The 23,719-nt window shown below is 42.4% G+C and overlaps 1 protein-coding gene across 7 annotated transcripts in view; it reads left to right on the top strand.

Annotated features, from left to right (window-relative positions):
• KIAA0753 (KIAA0753 ortholog) overlaps nucleotides 1–10,818 on the top strand; it is a 36,048-nt gene extending 25,230 nt beyond the window's left edge. For all 7 annotated transcript variants that reach the window (XM_073315774.2, XM_073315772.2, XM_073315775.2 and 4 more), the window contains 3 exons: nucleotides 2,437–2,557; nucleotides 2,744–2,971; nucleotides 10,186–10,818. In XM_073315774.2, the coding sequence (XP_073171875.2) occupies nucleotides 2,437–2,557; nucleotides 2,744–2,971; nucleotides 10,186–10,303 (467 nt within the window). In that variant the 3' untranslated portion in view covers nucleotides 10,304–10,818. The remainder of the gene's footprint in view (nucleotides 1–2,436; nucleotides 2,558–2,743; nucleotides 2,972–10,185) is intronic.
• The last annotated feature ends 12,901 nt before the right edge of the window (nucleotides 10,819–23,719 follow it).

The raw sequence follows: 23,719 nt of genomic DNA, 5'->3' as shown, positions 1-23,719 counted from the left end.
TAATTTCTCTCCCATGACTTCTGTGTGAGCTATAGCACTTCACATCGAAAGAGATCCAGTCTTGATTTAAAGACTTCAAGTGATGGAGAATGAGTTGTCGGCACTCTTTTATCAAGTGATGTTTTCTGTGATCCTCCAAGAAGGCAACCTGTCAAATGTTCAAGTTCACATTTCAGCTCAGACGTTCTTAGTCATACTCCAGAAGGATCTAGTTTGCCTTCTCAAAGCATGCTTAACTTCTGAATGCGCCAACACTTGACTTTATTGTTTCAGTAGTTTCAAACATTGGGGAGAAAGAATGAGGATCCTGACCCAGGCCATATATTATGCAACATGCTCTTTGAGTGGATAAACTTTATCTTGAACTTCTCTGAAGCCACCCACTTTGTGAACAAATACAGTTCCTGGCTCTGATTTGGATTAGTTAAAGCCAGTTGGATTCTGACAGGGAAAGGAGTCCACTTCTGAGAGGGCTACACACAAACTAGAGTTGTTTAGAGTGATTTATAGAATAACAGTTCTGTTAGATCCATGTGTAACACCTCTTCCTCTTCAGACTGAGCAATTACTAGAGCTACTTCATTAAACCTCTTTTGACACCTCTCGAAGATCCATCTGTTGCCACTGTGATTGAGAAATCAATTTCAAAGCCTGTAAATCCCCCTGCGCTTTAGAGAACAAAGCCAAAACTGGAGTGAGAGAGAATCCAGTTCCCTCTATATAACCTAGCAATAATCCTTCTCACTCCACTCCAGCATATAAAAGATTATTTCTAGTAGTAGAAAAGTTCAGAGTTCACAGGCTGAGACATTATCTGTAAAACACAGCAAAACACTCTCACTTGATTTATCTAATGAGTTTTCCCTAGGAAAGAACAAATGAATATTTATTATCATATTGGCTCTTTTCTTCCCTCTTTATTTTATTTTAAATTAAGCAATTTAAATGGCGCAGATTCCATAGATCTGTCAGGTATATGTCATGTCCATGCCTCAGTGAACAAGACGATGCATTGGTTGCCAGTGTAGGTTTTCTGTCCACGCAAAGAACACTGTTAAATTTAATCATTAAATGTACAGGTTTTTTGCCCCATTTCTTTTTTCACGTAAATCAAATGATGGAAAAGTTATAAAAACAATGGAGTTAGATTTGTTTAGGAAAAAGGCGAATTTTCAGTTCTTGTCCATAGATCTGTGGTTAGACCCTGAACTCCCTGAATTGCTACGTTTTCTTTACATCAGAGTATTCTGCCCAATGTGCGGCTATCATGAGTTCTTAATCTTGCTTTTAAAAAATATCACCTCGAAGATTTTAATTCAAATTCACAAATATTTTCCTCCTTACTTTTCAGTAATAGAGAGTAAAGAAAAATAATATAATTGCCCAGGCTGATATTGTACAGTAGAACCTCAGAGTTGTGAAAACCTTGGGAATGGATATTGTTTGTAATTCTAAACAAAACGTTATGGTTGTTCTTTCAAAAGTTTACAACTGAGCATTTACTTAATACAGCCTTGAAACTTTACTATGCAGAAGAAAAATGCTGCCTTCATTTATTTTTTTCAGTAGTTTAACACAGCACTGTGCTGTATTTGCTCTTTTTTTTGCTCTGCTGCCTGATTGTGTACTTCCAGTTCCAAATGAGGTGTATAGTTGACTGGTCAGTTCGTAACTCTGAGGTTTTACTGTATCTCTTCAAATCAGAAGAGCTTTTTAACTGGATGAAGAGAGAACCTGAGGGATGTTAGCAGGAAGCTGTTTGCTAAAGAAAGTCAGCTTTCCAGACAACCTCTCCTACTATTTCCCACACACCTTGATCCTGTTGTAGCCCCACTTGCCTCAGCCAAGTGGCAATAGGAAGGAATTTGGTCTGTGATTTCTCTCCCCGCTTTAGTCTCAATATAGGGCCAGGTCTTCAGCTGATGTAAATCTGTGGAGCTATGCCAATTTACACCAGCTAAGCACCTGACCATATAGAGGTTGATCGTGCACCAGTGAAAACAATGGGAGATTTGCCCTTGAATTTTCTGGGGAGGAGGCTCGGGCCCATACTGACTTCATGGGAGCAATGCCATTTTACACCAGGTGAGGATCTGGGCTCAGTTGTTTTAGTTTTATTTCCCTTTTCCTTTTACTGACAATCTCAATAGATTGGTTGCCATAGTAATGTAATGTTTCCTATCACCTCTTTAGAAATACTCAATGAGTTGTACTAAAAGTGACATATTCTAAAGTGCTCGCGTTTGAAACATTTGGTTCTTTTGAAAGTACCCCCTTAAATTTGTAGCTTAGAGGCTCATCACTGGTAACATTTTTCTTCATTTCTCCAAAGGACTTAACTTTGGAAGGGAGCTATGCTTAGAGTGGGGACTTCTCTATATTGTTGGATTTTGGCTCCCAAAGAAACACATTTTAATGTTGTTTTCTTCCTTCTAGAAAGAGAGAGTGCATCAACAGAGAAAAGGCCTGTGTCTCCTCACCCACTCCAAATAACCAAATTGATAGGACACAAAGAGTCACAAGTGGATATTGTATTCGAAAGACCTTTCAGTGGAAAGTGAGTAGAGAATTTGGTCATGAACTAAAATGCTCATGTGCTTTTACTGTGGATATATAATATGTTTTCCATTAAGAGTAAATGCCCGAGTGAGTATTATTTAAAGAGGCTTTGTGGCTTTAGGTCATGTGGAAAAGGACATTAAAACCAAGAAGTTCTGGTTTATTGACTGTTTTGTGCTTCCAGTGCTATTGAAGAAGATGGGGAGGTGGAAGAGAAATTGGAGACTGGAAATGACATTTGGCAGCCCTTGACTCGCAGTATATCTCAGCAGAAGGAGCACTGCATTTTTCTCTCTGTTCCAAAACGCATGCTCCAGGACATCCTTGATTATAACAATAGATATGAGCAGCACCTGAAACTTATTTCTCATGAGGCAGTAGGGCACTTCAATCCATGGCACATTGCTGAGAGGTACGCGAACTATTGTTGTGTTTGATTTTGTGAAGTAAATGTGTCCATTCCAGACCTGTCTGTCTGTTCTTTCTTAGAAACACATGGGAGAAATGGATGGTTTAAATTCCTAATTGAAAGCCAGAAAGCTTAAGACAGTAGCTACTGGGTTGTTTCTCAATGATCCTTGATGCTTGTGGACCTTTTAAAGTGTTCACAGAAAACTAAAGGGAGTGATAGCAGAATATCTTGGAAGAGCAATTATTTTTCATGTCTTTCTATAGCAGGGGCGGGCAAACTTTTTTTGTCCTGAGGACCACATTGGGTTTCGGAAATTATACGGAGGGCCAGTTAGGGGAGTCTGTGCCTCCAGCCCGCCCCTGTTCTCTGACGGCCCTCCACTGCCCCATCCAACCCCCCCTCTTTCCTGACTACCCCCCCTCCCCCCGTTCCCCGCCCTCTGTCCACCCCGACCCCATCCATACCCCTGCCCTCTATCCAACCCCCGCTGCTCCCTGCCCTCTTACCACGCTGGCTGGCGGCGCTACGGTTGCACCGGTGTGTAGTAAATTGCTCTCCGTAACTGCTACCAGTAGCACATTCCTTCACAGAGCAGTTTAATACACTGCACTGGCAGCATGGTGCGCTGAGGCTACAGGGGAGGGGGAACAGCGGGGGAGGAGCTGGGGACTAGTCTCCCGGGCCAGGAGCTCAGGGGCCAGGTGGGAGGGCCGTAGTTTGCCCATCTCTGTTCTATAGCATACAGTGGTACCACAGAGCCAGCTCTGTCATCTGTGTGAAATCTAATTTGGTTTAGACTATCAACAGGAGTCTAAGTCAGAGGGGTGTGGAATTCTCAGTTTCCACTCCACATCGTTTTGTGAAAATCTGCTCTTATTGCTGTAGAAAACTGTATGTGGAAGTTTACACCTTCTGCTTTCCTTATCCACTTCTGTCTTTATGCAAGTTTCAGTGGTAAGGCTGGAGAACCTGCTCTGGAGAGCCTTGATCCATTCAACTGAGACTATTTAACAACATGATTGTCTTTTGCCATTTGATTAAAAAGAAAACATTGCCCGGCTAACTGTAAAAGAACAGCCAGGCCAATAATGGGTGGAAGGAATGAACAAGCTTTTTATAAATTTTATTAATAAAAAGTCAATCAAGGTATTCAAAGTAGCAGAGAACACATTGGCAACCTTTAATTTTCATAAAGCAGGGGCTGGATGTTGCTGTTTTTGGAATAACAACAGAAATACTTTAAAATGGCAGCTGGTCTTGTTGTAAATTTCACTGAACAGGAGATTTGAAAAAGGAAATATTTCTCAGAGTACAGAGTGAGGTATATAAATAGTGTATGGCATAGCTGGGTCACCACTTAGTCCTCTGCAATGCAAACAAGAGAGGTAAAGTAATAAATGTCTATTTGCTGCTCATTCCTTAGCAAAGAAAAAATGTTTGTTTATTTTTTCCCAGTCTGCTAAACGAGGAGGGAGGTGAGGCTGAAAGATTACAATATAAATAAAAAATAGCCATCTCACCAGCAAAGTTTGAATAAGCATTTTTGGTTTGCTAAGTAACAGGTGCAGCAAGTAAACAATGTTATCTGTTATCATTTCCCAAGCGTGGCTCAATGAATGTCCAGCAAAAGGTTCTGCCATTTCTCCCCAGAATTTATTTTCAGTATTTGAATAGCATCATTCAGAAATTAACTACCAAGAAGTCTTGGTGTTGTGGTTAGGGTACTACTCCAGCAAAGCGCATAAACATGGGATTAACTTTCTAAGCATGTGTGTAGTCTCTATGGCCCTGATCCTACAGACACTTAAGCAAATGCTTCATATTATCTCTACTAGTCCCATTGAAATCAATGGGCTTACTGTAGTAAAATTAAGCATCAACACCGGTGTCTGCCGGATCAGTGCCTTTGATTTTAATAGGACCACTCACGTGCTTAAAGTTCAGATATGCTTCTGTGCTTTGCTGGAGTGGGGCCTATGTGAGCAAGAGCTGAATGACCTTGGACTGGTCACTATAACCCAAGGAAGGTTAGAATAGACCACTAAAACATCCCTGGGCATGTTTCAGCACTATCCATATAAACTCCAATACAGTGTTCATAATTGGCATTGGTGTGAACCTCAGCAGCTCAAACACTGGCCCCCCTTCATGATTGCCAAAAGGACAAAATGGAAATGAGCCCTTCCTTCTTGCAGCTGAATTGCAGCTCTTCTTATGTATGATATGATACATATGATTTGAAATCAAACTAAAAATGTAATCCAATTCACAGCACTGTTTGGTGAATGTTTTACCATCAGAGGGCCCTATAAAACTTGTCAACCATTACATGTATCAGTAAACATTTAGAAGAAACCGCCTTGCTCTGTATTAGAGACACAGGAAAGTTAATTTTCCTGGTATTGTTGCAGCAAGCATAAGACTCTGAGAAGGAGAAATTTTTAACAGGCCAGCAAAGACCTCAACTTCTCAAATGCTGAAACACTATGAAGTCTCCTGTTGCCCTGAGTTAAAACCTCTGATCCCACTGCTTCCCTGTAAACATCCTTGCTTTCAGAAGGGCCTAATCCAATGACCATTAAAATCAGTGGGAGTCTTTCCATTGACTTCAATGGGTTTTGCATTGGGTCCCGAATACGTTAAATCTTTCTGTACAAAGCAGAATTTATAGATTCATAGATACTAAGGTCAGAAGGGACCATTATGATCATCTAGTCCGACCTTCTGCACAACGCAGGCCACAGAATCTCACCCACCCACTCCTGCGAAAAACCTTTCACCTATGACTGAGCTATTGAAGTCCTCAAATCGTGGTTTAAAGACTTCAAGAGGCAGAGAATCCTCCAGCAAGTGACCTGTGCCCCATGCTACAGAGGAAGGCGAAAAACCTCCAGGGTCTCTTCCAATCTGCCCTGGAGGAAAATTCCTTCCTGACCCCAAATATGACGATCAGCTAAACCCTGAGCATATGGGCAAGATGCACCAGCCAGATACTACAGAAAATTCTTTCTTGGGTAACTCAGATCCCACCCCATCTAACATCCCATCACAGGCCATTAGGCCTATTTAGCATGAATATTTAAAGATCAATTAATTACCAAAACCATGTTATCCCATCATACCATCTCCTCCATAAACTTATCGAGTTAAATCTTAAAGCCAGATAGATCTTTTGCCCCCACTGCTTCCCTTGGAAGGCTATTCCAAAACTTCACTCCTCTGATGGTTAGAAACCTTCGTCTAATTTCAAGTCTAAACTTCCCAATGACCAGTTTATATCCATTTGTTCTTGTGTCCACATTGGTACTCAGCTTAAATAATTCCTCTCCCTCTCCGGTATTTATCCCTCTGATATATTTATAGAGAGCAATCATATCTCCCCTAAACCTTCTTTTAGTTAGGCTAAACAAGCCAAGCTCCTTGAGTCTCCTTTCATAAGACAAGTTTTCCATTCCTCGGATCATCCTAGTAGCCCTTCTCTGTATCTGTTCCAGTTTGAATTCATCCTTCTTAAACATGGGAGACCAGAATTGCACACAGTATTCCAGGTGAGGTCTCACCAGTGTCTTGTATAATGGTACTAAAACCTCCTTATCTCTACTGGAAATACCTCTCCTGATGCATCCCAAGACCACATTAGCTTTTTTCACAGCCATGCCACATTGGCAGCTCATAGTCATCCTATGATCAACCAATATTCCAAGGTCCTTCTCCTCCTCCGTTACTTCTAATTGATGCGTCCCCAGCTTATAACTAAAATTCTTGTTATTAATCCCTAAATGCATGACCTTACGCTTCTCACTATTAAATTTCATCCTATTACTATTACTCCAGTTTACAAGGTCATCCAGATCCTCCTGTATGATGTCCCGGTCCTTCTCTAAATTGGCAATACCTCCCAGCTTTGTATCATCTGCAAACTTTATTAGCACGCTCCCACTTTTTGTGCCGAGGTCAGTGATAAAAAGATTAAATAAGATTGGTCCCAAAACTGATCCTTGAGGAACTCCACTGGTAACCTCCCTCCAGCCTGACAGTTCACCTTTCAGTAGGACCCGTTGTAGTCCCCCTTTAACCAATTCCTTATCCACCTTTCAATTTTCATATTGATCCCCATTTTTTCCAATTTAACTAATATAATTCCCCATGTGGCATGGTATCAAACATCTTACTGAAATCTAGGTAAATTAGATCTTTTAGACTGCATTTCCTTTGTCTAAAAAATCTGTTACTTTCTCAAAGAAGGAGATCAGGTTGGTTTGGCACGATCTACCTTTTGTAAAACCAGGTTGTATTTTGTTCCATTTCCCATTGACTTGAATGTCCTTTTACTTTCTCCTTCAAAATTTTTTCCAAGACTCTGCATGCTACAGATGTCAAACTAACAGGCCCATAGTTACCCAGATCACTTTTTTTCCCTTTCTTAAAAATAGGAACTATGTTAGCAATTCTCCAATCATACAGTACAACCCCTGACTTTACAGATTCATTAAAAATTCTTGCTAAGGGACTTGCAATTTCGGGTGCCAATTCCTTTAATATTCTTGGATGAAGATTATCTGGGCCCCCCGATTTAGTCCCATTAAGCTGTTTGAGTTTTGCTTCTACCTCAGATATGGTAATATCTACCTCCATATCCTCATTCCCATTTGTCATGCTACCATTATCCCTAAGATCCTCTTTAGCCTTATTAAAGACTGAGGCAAAGTATTTGTTTAGATATTGAGCCATGCCTAGATTATCCTTGACCTCCACTCCATCCTCAGTGTTTAGCGGTCCCACTTCTTCTTTCTTTGTTTTCTTCTTATTTATATGGCTATAGAACCTTTTACTATTTGTTTTAATTCCCTTTGCAAGGTCCAACTCTACTTGACTTTTAGCCTGTCTCATTTTATCCCTACATGTTCTGACCTCAATAAGGTAGCTTTCCTTGCTGATCCTTCCCATCTTCTACTCCCTGTATGCTTTCTGCTTTTTCTTAATTACCTCTCTGAGATGCTTGGTCTACAACTCCTGCCTATGAATTTTTTCCCCTTTCTTGGGATGCAGGCTTCCGATAGCTTCTGTAGCTTTGATTTAAAGTAATCCCAGGCCTCCTCTACCTTTAGATCCATAAATTCTTCAGTCCAATCCACTTCCCTAACTAATTTCCTTAATTTTTGAAAGTCAGCCCTTTTGAAATCAAAAACCCTAGTTGCAGATTTATTTTTGTTAATCCTTCCGTTCAGTTTGAACTGAATTAGCTCATGATCACTTGAACCAAGATTATCCCCTACAACTATTTCTTCTATAAGGTCCTCACTACTCACCAAAACCAAATCTAAAATGGCATCCCCTCTAGTCGGTTCAGCAACTACTTGATGAAGGACTCCATCAGCTAACGCATCTAGGAAAATCTGAGCCCTATTATTATTACTAGCACTCGTCCTCCAGTCTATATCTGGGGAGTTAAAGTCTCACGATCACACAGTTTCCATTAGTATTTACTTTATTAAAAACATTAAAGAGGGCTCTATCCATACCCAAATTAGATCCCGGCGGTCTATAGCACACCCCAAGCACTATCCCAGGGGAGGCTCTAATAGTTTTCTTCCCCAGTGTAATTTTTGCCCAGACGGACTCTGTCTGATCCATTCCATCGCTTCTTATTTCTTTACATTCTACCTCATCATTGATAGACAGTGCTACTCCACCACCTTGACCTTTATTTCGGTCTTTCCTAAACAGCACAGACCCTTGAATACCCGTACTCCAGCCGTGACGACTATTCCACCCTGTTTCCGTTCTCCCTAGAATATCTGGTTTCACTTCCTGCACCAGTAGTCTAGTTCCTCCATTTTGTTACCCAGGCTCCGCGCACTGGGGTACAAACATCTTCATTTTTGCTGTTTGGCCTCGCTCGCATTCTGTACCCGATTAGGCACGGACATTCTACAGCCAGTATGACCTATTAGACTGGTGTCCACACTGCCCTTCCTCCTTATATACATTTTCCTACCCATTGCTGTATCCTTTCTTACTTAGTTTTCTTCCCTCTCAATGCTAAAATCCGGCGTGGAGATTACCTGGACATCTCCCCCAAACACCTAGTTTAAAGCTCTCTTAATCAGTTGTGCCAGCCTCCATCCTAGAAGTCGATTTCCTTCGCTACTCAGATGAAGTCCATCCCGAGAGAACTGTCCTCTGTCCATGAATGCCTCCCAGTGGACATACATCCCAAAGCCCTCCTTATAGCACCACTGCCTAAGCCATCTGTTGATAGTCATAATCTTGTCACACCTTTGTTGCCCTTCTCTAGCAACAGGCAGAATCCCACTAAAGATTACCTGAGCCTCGATTTCCTTAAGCGTCTTCCCCAGCCTAGCATAGTCTCCCTTAATACTTTCCAGCGAGAATCTAGCCGTATCATTTGTTCCCACATGAAGGATAATTAGGGGATTCTTTCCTGCTCCCTTTAGGATCCTTTTCAACCTCAGGTCTACATCCCGTATCTTAGCACCTGGAAGACAGCATACCCTTCTATGCTCTGGATCAGCTCTGGTTACAGGCCTGTCTATTCTCAGTAAAGAGTCCCCGATCACAGAGACCTGCCTTTTCCTGGTGACGGTGCTATTCTCCAGTCTATCCCCAGTTCCCTGCAAGTTCTTTCCATTCCTATTCTCCTTTGTAATCCTGTTCAACTCATCCTGTATCCTCCTGGGGCTCATATTTGGTGTAGTCTCCATTGACTCTTCCCCTTTTCCTATAGGACTAGCTGCTCTTTTCTTCCTTGCCCTTCCACCTTCAGTGACTGCCTGCTGAGCCCCTTCTTCATTTTCCAACTCTGCAAACCTGTTCTTGAGCTCTGTTTCTCCTTCACTAGCCTGTTTGCATCTAACATTTTTAAAAAGGAAAAAAATATACCAGTTAACAGAAGGTTGGTCACATTCCCCAATCCTCCGTGGCCACCATATATTCACCACTCTTATCAGAAAGCTGATAGATGCAAAAATTTCAGATGCTCCACAAAACTTAGGCATAAACAGGATGGTTCTGTAGTACAAGAGTTTTCCCCATAGTAAATATATATAATAATGTGAAAAGAAATACAAACATTTCTCTTGAGATCAGAGCTTTGATATAAATGGATGAAATGATTGGTGCATATTTGGGTTTGTTTGTACAAACCCCAGGATTCTATCCTTGGCTTTTAAACTTGCTTTTCTCTCCTTTAGCCTTGCAGAAGAACTGACCGAAGAAGCCTTATGTGATGTGGCAGCAGAACTGCAGGATGTATGTGAGGATTATGCAGAAGCCGTGTTCACTTCTGAGTTCTTGCAGCCCACAGAGTAAACACTTTTAAATCTGTGCCATCAGCTAATGGAATGTCAAATCCCAGCCTACCGAGCATATTGGGTGCTTAGGTTTTCTTCAGTATCTTTGTTCTTACTGAACACATGGAAGAAACTGCTCAATGTGTGGATGAAATTCGGAAGGGATTCATCTTGTGGTTTTTAAAAACCATAATACAGATGCTTTCCTTTTCAGATTTCAGTGTAATAAAGGTGCTGAAAAAGTGTTTGACTATAACAGAAGTAAACACTTAACAGTAAAGTTTACATATGTGTGCAGAGCCATTATCAATCCTTCTCTATATCTGTGATTAGTGTTTCACTCTTTTGTGTGTGATTTAGTGGTACGAGCAAAGCACTGGGAGTTGAGAGTTCTGGATTCCATCCCCAGATCTGTTAATGATTTGGGCAAGTCACTTAACCACTCTGTGCCTTACTTTCCTCCTTTGTAATGCTTCTTACTTACCTCACTGGGGTGTTGTGGGGCTTAATCAATAAATTATTGTTCAGAATGCACTTTGAGCTCCTCTGAAAGGTGCGCTGGAATACAAAGTATTATTTCATATGCGTCTGAAACTCAAATTGAAAATGCTGATGCAAAAGAGTAAACGCTGTTTGATTTGCCTTCAGTGTTTCCAGTATCACACAAGAAAGATACTGTTTATTTTGTCTGACCAACTGCATTAACATTCTTCACAGTCTTGTTAGCTGTGTTTTGGACTAGATGCAGTAATCCAGAGGGGTGATCCTTATGTCACAGCATTAAGTGAGTATTTTGAACAATAGCTAGAAGTGGCTTGCTCTATTGTACTATTGCAATCCCCTTATGGCTGTAACATAGTTTTCTGAATGTTTTACAGCACTATGCGTATCTGCATTACGATTTAACAGTCCAGACAAACAAGACTTTTTTTTTTTCTTTTTTAGAAAAAAGTTACTGGCACAGGTTTTCTCCCCCCTTCCCCCCCCCCTTTTTTTTTTTCAATACTAGCCTAAAACAATACCATTCTTCTAGCACCAGCTCCATTTAAAGACCTAATCCTGCATTCTTTACTCACTTAAAATGCCCATTAAAGTCCATAAGACTTATGGGTGAACAAGGAATGCAGGATTCAGCCCCAAAATTGTGACATCAAACCATCTAGGGCATTCTAACATCTTTCTTACTTTTCAGAGATGTTCTTAGTTTTTTGGGGGTATGGTGTGTATGATATGTACATGAATACTCTAGACTCAGTAGCAGGTTTGGGATGGAATGGGAGACTTGTGAAATGTCATTGATTTTATTGATTTGTGTTGAGACAGTATTGCACAGAATTGTCTTATTGCACAATAAAAATAAATAGAATAACCGACATCCCTGGTTCTTTTATATTGGCCTCATTTGTTAGTTTCAAATAATCAGTGTCCTAGGTTGAGTTTTGCTAATATATGTCCGGAGGACAAACAAGAAAAAATGGTATATGATAAAACTTATGGGCCAAAACATGGGTCCATTCCTTAAATTAGCATTCACATTTCTTTTTATACGTTATTTACTGTGACAAATTCCTTTTGTGCAATAATGTTTAACCCATTATAGCATCATTTTCAGTATATCAAAGTTTTTATTTTCTGTAAGTCAAAACAATTTTTGTAAAAATAAATCAAACAAAAACCCAACCCCCAAATTGTTTTTATTAAAGTTTGTAATTTGTGTTTTCTGATTTGTTTTGATAACATTTATTTATATCAATGTACACTTTATTTGGTGGATTCCGTGTGGTTTTTTAATTTAAAACAAAATACATCAAACTAGTACCTTTTTCAAAATGTATAGAGAGATTTATTTTAAAAAATTCTGGGTTCATTAAAACAGCAATGTATATGTACAACAGTATTTTCAAATATTTGAATTGTTTTCAAATAAACTATATTGATTTTTGAGGATTTTTTTAAATTTAGAATAATTTGGATCTAAATCCCATGTTTATTATAAATAATCAATAAGACCTGTTTGCATTCCCTGCTAAGAAAATGCTCTTCATTTCTGCCATCCTAATCTTTACAGTCAGAAAAAGAGATGCTAATAGAGGGCTGAATCATCCCCTTATGGCCTTATACCACATATAGGAACAGCATTATTACACTACCTCTAGAGCAGCTTGGTCAGGAGATTGTGCCTCCAAGACCAGTCTCCCCTTGTTCCAGAGAAGGAGTCAAGTAGTGCTAGGTCTATATCTGTCGTAACATCTAGGTGCCTTGGGGATGTGGGGCCAAGCCACCTGCACATGGACGCTGCTTCTCCTCTCACACTGCTATCTGTGAGGTGGGTTGCCAGCAGAAGGATTTGAGAGAGTAGCTTGTGCCATCATTATGGCTGGGCCACGATTTGGCCCTTACTAACTTGATGCAGTCTGTCTAAACGTAGCTTCATTTTCTCACTGCACAAATTCCCACTAGGCTTTGTGCCACTAACTGCATCTTTAATTCGATGATGCTTCATTGAGCTCTGATCCTGGATTAAGAGTGCTGCCTTCAACCTGGGACCCACACAGGAGTAAGGCCTTGAAAGGTAGCATCCTCCTGCCTTTCCTCATACAAGAACTGAGGGATGTTACTCTCCATATGATTTTTATTAATATAGTACCGTGCGTGCTAAACATGGTATAGACTCGAGGCCTCTGCTGAGAAACACTTAATCTAAGCCCCTCAACCTGTAGCCACTCTGCATGAGGAAATCCCATTGATGTAAGTGGGTCCTAAATGGTTCCCAGTTCTGCAAAGACTTATGCATGTGCTTCACTTTGTACCTGGTGAGTAGCCCTATTGTTGTCCAGGGGACTATACACGCTACCTTTAAAGCTAAGCATGTACGTAAGTCAGCAGGGGCAGGGCTAGAGACAGAATGCAGGCAAAAGCAAGTGGCAGAGCAGTGGCATTAAGGATATGTGAGAACAGTGCTATTTAAAAAATAAATATCTCAGCACAGGCCTCCCCCGCCAGGGAATTTAGGTAGAAGGAACAGGACTCAGGAAAGGGTTAATGAAAGGAGGAGGGTCTTAATTAGAACAGCTGGGTGACACCTGGCAATGAGAGGGGCGAGTGTGTGGTCTTAATTGGGATTGCTGTGGTACACCTGAGGGGGGTGTGTGTGAGGGCAGGCCTGTACCAAGGAAACCCTCAGGGCTACGAAAGAGTGAGAGCACCAGCCCCGAAGCAGAGAGGCCTGAAGGCGAGGGAGTCCCGAGGCCAGCCCCAGAAGAGAGAGGCCTGAAGGCGAGGGAGTCCCGAGGCCAGCTCCAGAAGAGAGAGGCCTGAAGGCGAGGGAGTCCCGAGGCCAGCTCCAGAAGAGAGAGGCCTGAAGGCGAGGGAGTCCCACGGCCAGCCCCAGAAGAGAGAGGCCTGAAGGCGAGGGAGTCCCAAGGCCAGCCCCAAAGCAGAGAGGCCTGAAGGTGAGGGAGTCCCGAGGCCAGCCCCAGAAGAGAGAGGCCTGAAGGCGAGGGAGTCCCGAGGCCAGCCCCAGAAGAGAGAGGCCTGAAGGCGAGGGAGTCCCAAGGCCAGCCCTGAAGCAGAGAGGCCCAGGTGGTAGGTGGCTGAAGCTCTGGGCTTAGTGGGAAGCCTGTGGGAGGCTGGGAAGCCTACACAACCTGAGGTGACAGGAGGAAAACCTGGAACAGAGCCTGAAAATGAGCCAGCACGGAGCTGAGACGTGCCGTGAGGAGCCTGAAATAAGGGACTAAGAGACTGGAACAGCACTGGGGTGGGGAGTCAGTCAGAGCGGGAAATATCTGCGCTAGTATTGACTGAGTGGTCTGTGTCGCAGGGATCCCCGGGAGAGGGCCAGGAAGGAGGGCCCCACGTCAGTGCGACTGTGGTGGTTGATTTATCCATTTTGGATGTAGGAGTTTGATACCCTGAAGCAGAGGAACCACGGTGCGTGACCTGCCTGGAGGCCTACATCGTCAGAAGAGGAAGGGGACTCCTGGACATCCAGCAGGAGCAACCCAGAGGTAGAAACGCTGCTTCGTCACGCCTGAGTGGTAGGGGGTTCCCTCACCAGTGGGCTGCCCCTTGACACATATTTGTTGTTTAGTTACTATGTGGTTGAGGGAGGACTCAGATTTACAGGCCCTGTCAGAGAAATGGGAACATCAGAGGAGCAACTTGAAGGGAGAGAGGGGCGGTATGGCAGTAGGTTTGCCATCTCTGAGGTACAAAACAAACCCAAGATGTCCAGGATGATCCCGAGTCCATAAAACTGGACAGCTTGCAGTGTGTCCTGAGCCCTCTTAGAGATTGCCTGGGACAGTTATCTCAAAAGAAGGGACAATCCTGGGAAAACCTGGACAGGGGGCAGCCCTAGGCAGAGGGGCGAGAGGGGGAGTTTGCTAGCCGTCATATGGCTTGAAGTGAGCAAAGGGGCTACTCCTGAGAAACCTGGAAAGAGGCCCCCAAAGATGTTACTACTCATTTGTGTTCTCTAAGTGGCTCCTCCACCCCTTGTGAAAATAAATACAATTCACTCTGTAAATATTTATCTGTAGAAATTAAATCAGTGGGCTTCTGGGAGTGAGGTCGCAACTGTGTGTGTTCTGCCCGTGCTTCCCACAGATGCTGGGTCCAGTTCTGTTTCCATTAAAGTCAATAAGGGCATTGCCTTGATGGCTGTGGGAGCAAGATTGGATTCATTGATCTGTCACTGTATTACTCCAGGATCATGCCTTTTTGGACAGCCCACTTCTCTTTCTTTTGCTCCTTTTGATTGCTTTCCTTGAAGTAGTTACTGAATAGTTACATAAATGTTCCTCCCACAAAACCAGCCTTCCTCCCTGCAACCAGTCCTGAGGACTAGATTCCACTTACATTCTAAAATAATGATCTGTTGTGAGAGTATGGGGCTAAAGAAGCAAGTGTGGGGGGGCTGAGATCAGAGGATCTCATTGTTTCCTTGTGCTCCCCTGTTTGTCTGTATCCATCTGTTATCTTACATTCTAAACTCTTTGGGGCTGGGGCTTTTTGTCTTTGTACAGTGCCTAGCACAATAGGACCCTGATTCAGGAGTGGGGCTCTTCTGCACTATGGCAGCACTGTAATAAGGAGCCACCAGCCATCAGGAAGGCTGGCCCATGTTTATCTGTCTTATTTAGCTGGAACTCCTGGGCAAGAGTTGACTCTAAAAGTTTTAAAACATTAAATTTGAAAGGGCAAGTTCTGCTATATATATGTCACAGTTTCAGGGTAACTGCACTTGTATCTCCCCTCCTCCCTCTCAGCTGCCCCGTTGCGTTTTGGCTAACACAGGTCCAGACCTTCAAGGGACTAACTGCGGGTCTGATTTACCCCGTACGCTTTTAAAGCCATAATATCACTCCCCAAAAGCAAAGAATATGAAATATCTGACAACACACCTGTTGGGATTCCCTCCGAGACCTCTTTCCACTTGGCTTTCCAAGAACGCAACTTGTCTTCAGGCTTGGCCACTCAGGTATCTTTATTTGGCATACAGCAGTGCTACCCTGAGCTGATCAGACTTTTACACGGGGGGTGAGGAGTGGATGCAGGGTACACCACTGCTCCAAAGTTATACAAAAACCCTTTCCCTTTAAATACATTACACATTTTATTGCATTTACTATACATTGCATTACACATTTTTGGACTGGTTTTGCAGGAGCCAATCCCCGTGCAGCATATGCTGACCACCGCACTGTCCATGATTTGACTTCCTCTTTACCTCATCTTTCCTTTCTTATTTATCCCTTGTTTATCTAGTTCATTGTAAATATTTCCCTGTGTATTCTCCCTTATCTTAGCTGGCTCAGCCATTCTGTCGTCTTAGCTTGCTGATCTGTTCACTTACCGTATTTAGCACAAACATTTTGTTTTCAACCTAATGATTTATTTCCTCCCCTAATCCTCTCTTCCAAAAAATGAGGCCACGCTCTAGGTGTTAATTACTCACGTCAGGCCCAGGCCTCACCTACCTTCCCCTGCTTTTTATATTAGCATTTGTTTCATTTGCATTATATTTCTGTCTTTCTGTGCTGTCTTTTTCAAGTTTATTACCCAGCAGTGCATTTTCAAGAGCACAGTGGGGGGTTCTCATCTGAACCACTGTTAATATTAGGCTTAAAGCATGAACCAGGTGGTGTAAGCTCACCTCCTCTGATGCAGCCCACCATCGTATTTCTACTGCCTGAACAATATTATCATCAATTGCTTGTTGCTTAGCTATTAGTTGGGCAATGGGCACCAATTGCTCCCTCTTTTCAGGCCAGGCCACAACTACAGCCAGAACCCCTGAGCTTTTCTGTGTAGAAATCTGTGCTGTAGGTAGAGCGAAGGCATCTACACCAGAAACTTTAACTCCAATTTCGCACCTACAGAGCATTTGATGGGGGTTTCACAACATGAGGCTTAACTATAGTCTGAGGAATCCCAGTATCTCTCCAGTCAATGAATGTCTCCTCACTGACTACCACTGGCTCCTCCCACTGGAGTTCTGCTGGATCTGCACCCAGCATGGTGCAGCCGGACATGTGGGCAGTGTTTTGGGGGAACATATTATACCGTCGGCAGGCTGGCTGTGTGACTCCCTCTATGAGGTTGAGGTGCAGCTGATCTTTCCAGCACCGCACTGGGACTGAGTGGGCAAAGTGGCCCTGCTGGTCACGTATGGAACTCCACTTTGCCCCACCTGTCCTGGGGTTTCTTGGAGGTGGCTTCCCTTGCCCCTGGGCACGGGTCTGTGCTTGGGCCCAGTCCCTTTCCCCTGACCCTTTTCCTTCCCTAATAGGTTTTCTATCAAACCCAACCAACCATCTACATAGTGGTCTGCCAATTTCCCAGCCATAACAACATCTCTAGGATCTTTGTATATTAACTGTGATTGTAGGTCAGGGTGGCAGAGTTTATAGAATTTTATTCTAAACTCAGGTTGCCAACAGTCCTTTATTACAAGGGACGTCCCTTAATTTTCACCTCTGTACAACAAGATTGGGAGTTGCTGAGTGCTGTGAAAAGCAACAAGAAATACCCCTGGTGAATGTAGGTGAGTACGGCTTAGTATTATTATTACTGACGACGATGATGATATTGGAAGAAGGGGTGCAATGGGGGTACTAAGAAAATAGTCTCTTGTTTTTGAAATACAGTGTTGGCAACCCTATTCTAAACCCACTAATTTGTAGGCCTCATTGCCTGTGGTAACCTCCCAACCAGTTCTCCATTTTCTTTTGTAACCCCTAATTTGAGTTGAAACCTCAGCATAGGTCATATCCCCATTTTTTCTGAACTCCCCAAAACCTTGCCTTATACACTTCAGGATCAGTTTAAACTTTTGCACCAAAGCTCGTTTGCAGTGCCCATAATCTCTATAGTTCTCTGTCCATTAGAGTAAAAAATGTCTAAGGCTTTTGTCCCTGACAGTAGTGGGGCCAGACACCAGACCATATCCTCCTGCCCCACTTTGTTCAGTTCACACCTCATTTCAAAAGCTTTTAGAAACACACGCATGTCATCCATCTCCTTAAAGTGAAGAAATAATTTGGAGTCTATGTCACCGATTTGGACAGGTATATGGAGTCTGGATCGGCCTTCTGGATTAAGGTTTTGCTGGCACAGATTCCCCATCTTGAACTGATGTTGACGATCCTTATACTTCTTTTCTTTCTTGTGCTGGCTCTCCTGGTCTGCAGGCAGCTGGGTTTCTACATGCAGCCTGTCCCTTTCCAGCGGTATCCACTTTTGGTGTACCTGTAGACCTGTCCGCGATCTCTGTTGCAGTGATGTATTTGGTCTAGACAGAGCATGGATGTTGCCTTTGTCAGCATCTTCCCTGCTTCTCTCTAGGGCACTGGCTCTAAGATTTCCCTCACCTGCTGGACTTTCCCTGAGAACCTGGACCATCAGTTCTCTCCTGGTCATCAGAATACAAGTTGACTAGCTGTGTCTTTGTCCACTCCTCAATGTGCAGCTGCCATTCTCTGCATAGCTCAACTAGCTGACTTCCCATCAACTGTTTATAACTCATTTTCTCCTGTCTCTCATTTCACTATTCCTTTCCCGAAAACGCTATGAGTGTAGAATTAAATTTTTATTTTTATAATTTTGACCAATAATATAGAGGTTTTAAAACTTTTTTTTACTTTTATCCATTTAAATTTTCCCATTTGGAGGAAATTAAGAGGGAGCAGTCAGACAACAGTGGAAATCAGGCAGTAATTATTTAATGACAGTAGATGTGGTGATTCAAAAAGGGAAAGCTTTATAACTGTTAAAACACACATTGTCAACATCACATGTAAAATATATAAGGTAAATATCCTTAAATCAAACTCTAATAAGTTCTCAAGCAGCATTTTTCTGACTTTGCCTCTCTGTGCATTTGGGTTATGATCAGCGGAAATATATTTTTGTCAGTTTGTGTGCCGACAGTGAAATTGCTAGTTACTGACATTTTGTAATAAAACTCTAATGCTTCCAAGCCTAACTATGAGATTTTTCTCTGTGCTTTTCCCCCCTTACGTTACTTGCTTTCACTGCTGTTAGCACTTACGGCAATTCACACTGTCACAGATCCCACGCACGCTGCCACTGTATATGTCACAGTTTCAGGGTAACTGCACCTTTATTCTCCTGTGCTCTGCCAAGGGCATCCCCTTCGGCTCCCAATAACACATCTACTTAATACAAGAAGGTCTTTCAAGGATATTGTAGGAAATTGCCATATTAGTCACTATATATATATATATATATATATATATATATATATAGTGTGTGGTGCTCAAAGTTCATGGTCTTCTCAAGTTGATTTCAGTGCAGATAGTTTCTGCCTGGCTGTTGGCAGGAAGATGGTTGCTGCTAAGGAATAAATAATAAACTTAGGCACCTCCACAGTCACAGAGAATTTGACCCTTCAAGGGGTATTTCTGAAGCAATTTGTTAACTTTTTAATATATTGTTTTTTTGCATACTTATTCCCCTGATTCAGCAAGATACTTAAGCATGTCCATAGCTCCAAGCACATGTATAGTCCTGGGAGTACTGATGTACTTGTGGTTAGGCACATGTTTAAGTATCTTGCTGGGACTTAATTTACCTGGTCAATCTTTCATATGCAACACTGGAATTTTCCTTTAACAGTAAAGTTTCAACTGTAACATGTCTACGTTTTTTGTTTTGCTTTTTTAAAAATCCAGTCTTGAAAAGGCAGCTGTCTCTATTTTTGAATGGATCTATAAGATTCCATATTCTCTTAATTCTTTCTGCATTTATGACTATTTGTATCTGTTTCTGCTAGTTCTAGGTGCTGTACAAACACAAGAGATGGGACAGCCCCAGCCCTGAAAAGCTTACAAGCTAAAACCAATGTGTTCAAGAATAACTAAGCCAAGGACTATCCTTGCCAGGATGTTTTTTGTGGGTTTTTTTAGCGTGACTGTCTATTATTTGCAGAAGGTATCAGGGTGTATAAACTCCTATCTAGAGGCTGGCAGGGAGAGGGTTAACTCTCCCCAAGGACTAGAAGGATCACAGCTGCATGCCCTTACTAAAGGAATGGAGCTATCAGTCCATGGGAGATCAGGCTGGGCCCAGCTGGAGTTAATTTATCCCTTTTAAAAGCTTAGTGTGCAGTGGGAGCTAGACTTTTTTTTGTGGAAGAACGTAATCTGGGGGTAAAGCTGCCTTTGTGAATTACCAGTGTGTGGACTTTAAAAAGCCATCCATGGATTGACTTTGTTTGAAGACCTGGGGCCCTTTTTGAATTTTCAGTTTAAACCTTTGTCAATGAGAGCCATTGCTTTCCCTTGTTTGTTTTGGCTGAGATCTGGGAAAGCTGCTTGCTCGCCTGACCTGATACAGAAAACTGGGCATGTGCCAGTTACAGCATACAGTTCTCAGCTCAGGGATTGTTCATAGATATAGTTCACATTTGCTATTCGTGAAGCAGCACTCTGCGACAAGGGCTAGCCCACCAATGGGTGTCCTCGAGTAGTGCGTCTCCAGGTGAGGGGAAAGGCTTGACTAAAAAATGTTTGCAAAATAAATTAAGGGGCCCTGGATGTAAGTGAAGAGACTACAAAAGAAGTGTAATCCAGTGTCAAACCTTCTACAGCCAGCCTATTAGCAGAAAGGGAAGCAGGTCTCTGGGTTTGTGTAATAACTTAGATTAATTTTTCATTAATGACTCTCTGTAAAGCTGATGCTCTGGGAATAACAATCACTGCTAAATACCTGTTGTTAAGGGCCTGATCCTGAAAGACCTGTAACTTTGCTGGTGTAGAGTGTGGGGTGACACTGTGAAAGCTGTCTGTTAGATTTTTGGATTCCCATTAACTTCAGTGGAGATCAAGCATTCAAATCCCCTCAGCACCTTTGAACATCTTGGCCTTGAACACTTTATTCTCCATTTCAAAATAGTCTTTTGTTGTTGTACAGTAACTCCATAGGCTGGTTTCTAGTCAACAGTAGAGCTTGCTACATTGAAGTTGTTTCCAGCTATAAATCTAAGATTCTTTATATGCTTGACAAGACTTCAGGAAGGAGATGTTGTATCTTATAAAAAAAATTCTGCATAAAGGCTTATTCTGGTGTATAGTAACTGGTCAGAATTGCTTTATTCTGGTCCTCCTGTCTTCTAGATTCTAGTGATTGTCTGGCTGAAGAGCATGACTCATGTTTATTCAAGCTGTGTGTGTCCGAGTTAGGAAGCTGGAGTTAGGCTAGGGAATAGTTGCTGCAATAGACAATGCAGGGGTTCTCAACCAGGGATACGCAGAGGTCTTCCAGGGGTACATCAACATCTAGATATTTGCCTAGTTTTACAACAGGCTACATAAAAAGCACTAGCAAAGTCAGTACAAACTAAAACTTTCATATAATTGCTTCTTTATACTGCTCTATATATTATACACTGCAATGCAAGAACAATATTTATATTCCAATTCATTTATTTTATAGTTCTATAGTAAAAATGAGAGAGAGCAATTTTCCAGTAATAGTGTGACACTTTTTTGTATTTTTATGTCTGATTTGTAAGCAAGTACCGGTAGTTTTAAGTGAGGAGACACTTGGGGGTACGCAAGACAAATCAGACTCCTGAATATAGTCTAGAAAGGTTGAGAACCACTGGTCTATGGCTCATCTGCTTGGGAATGAGAAGTAGCGTTCCCTTCCATGCCATTCCTGCTGTCTCCTTGGAGAGGAGGGTATTATGCAGCTTGGGACAGAAGAGCCAACAGTGGCATGTCTCCTTTGGGGACCATGCCGCCTAGGCGGAGGGGGAAGGCTGGGGAGTGCAGCAGAAGATGCCAGGAGATAGAGGCTGGAGCTCCATCTCCCCATGGGATTTGGAGGATGTATTTTCCACCTGCCTTCCTGCCCACAGCCCCCTGCCTTTGCAAGCGCACACCAAGGAATATTGATCAAAAACTTCAGAAAACATCTCCTAGAGTTTCCCAGTCGTCCCTTCTCCTGCCTCAGGAAGCTGAAGTATGGCCCTTGCCATCTCATCAGTGATACTGAACAGGGATCTGGCATGTCAAGAGTAGCCACAGTAGGATGTTTCCTCAGTGTGGAATAGCTGAGCTGAGTGCCAGGCTCCCAGGAGTATTCTGTCAGTGAGAACATAATCCAGTGCCTCTTTAATAAGTGGAGTCAATTCTCTTTCATAAACCTTGGATGACTAAAGCATCAACCCCTATGCTCGGGGAGCATTCAGATGCTGGCTGCATCCTCTGAGTAATCTGCGCAGGCTCTAATGAGGAAATTGAAACTTGCTGCTTGAAGGAGGGAGAACTTTGCCAGACTTAGCCCAAAGAAAGTAGGCAGGTTTGGGCTGATGGTTGTTGAGATCTCCAGCTCCAAGTAAAAGGATTGTGATTGGACAGCAAATGCATACATGGTTTCAGATGGATTCTTAACCCGTACCTGCTATGGTAGCTCTGCTCGCAGGCTGCCCTTGGAATAGGGGAAACTTTGTGTGTTGTTTTGTGTACCTTTGTTGCCCCATTGTGCTAGGCACTGTACAAACACCTAGAAAGAGACAGACTCTTTCCCCAAACTGCTTACAGCCTAAATAGAAAAAGGAGACACTGGGATATCTACGGATGGGGAAACTGAGGCAGAGATTAAAGTGTCCTTGGGCAAGGTCACTCAGGAAGTCTGTGGCAGAGCTAAGAGCTGAACCCAGATCTCCTGAGTCCCAGTCTGCTGCCTCAACCACAAGGCTACTCTCCTTCATTGCTTCTTGACCTTGACGGAGGATCACTTAGAATATTTATAGAGTGCCCTTCATCTGGGCATAGCCAAGTGCTTGACAAACTAATGTTAAGATGCACAACATACCCCAGAGCTGAGTAAGTATTATTGGAGCGGTTTGACAAGATTGGGGAAACTGTGGCAGGCAAACTGAGTGACTTGCCGCCTGCGTTCGACCTTGGGCATCAGCATTAGGAATAGAAACTAGAGAAGCTGCTGCTGCAAAATACAAATCAATACCACTGGCTTCATTAAGAGGTGTAGTATTCTTAAGGCAGGACTCACTGTCCTCTGTTCACTACTTCTTACCTTTGAGGATCCACAGTATTTAGGCTCCTAACTTCCTTTTGATTTAGGAGCCTAAATGCGTTTAAGGATGTGGGCCAATCTTTCTGTACTCAGTAAAACTATGGCGGTACCTGGAGATAAGTCAGGTGCTGTACTTGGCTTAATCTACTCTCCAGTAAACTGCTGCCTGGTTTGTTACTCCCTCAAATACCGTGCTATGTTTAAATCCCAGATGGAAAGTTTTAAAAAAAAAAAGAAACCCTGAAAAGTCTGAAAGAAGAAGTGTTATGGAAAGTCACAGTAGGAATTGGAGGGAAAAACAACTCTCTGCTTTGAAATGTTTTTTAGTGGCTAATGCCTCCAGTAATATGTCCCCAAAATTCTATAATGTGGCTTCTTTTTTGATAGTGTTCTTCAGAAGGTCTGAATCTTGATATGCTAGTTTATGTGGTGAGTGAAGGTTAATCTCAAAGGCTAACAACAATGCATTTGAAGTCCTCTTCCCCAATGAAATGCAGATAGCACTGATCACTTCTCAATTTACTAATATAGCTAAATACCTTTTCTACAAGGCATTGTCTCTATTAGCCTATGTAGCTGGTAAAGTTTACCTGATTAAACTAAACAGTGCATCAGATGCTGTTTTCTCACTTAGTCCCACATATTTATAAGCAGAGACAGAGTTATGAAACACAATTACAACTTAACTTATCGCTTCCACTGTCTTCATTGAAGTTTGGCTCAGGCCCTTAATGACTAAAATAAGAGCCAGAAACATTTTAATAACATCTGGGAACTGGAAATCGAGGAGTTCTGAGTTCCTGCTTGCTTTTGTACTGCATATTCTTTACACTTATTTCTGAATGTATAAACATTCTTTTCCTTC

The sequence above is a fragment of the Lepidochelys kempii genome, chromosome 17 (assembly GCF_965140285.1).
Source record: "Lepidochelys kempii isolate rLepKem1 chromosome 17, rLepKem1.hap1, whole genome shotgun sequence".
Lineage (NCBI taxonomy): Eukaryota > Metazoa > Chordata > Testudines > Cheloniidae > Lepidochelys > Lepidochelys kempii.
This window is presented reverse-complemented; position numbering and strand designations above follow the sequence as displayed.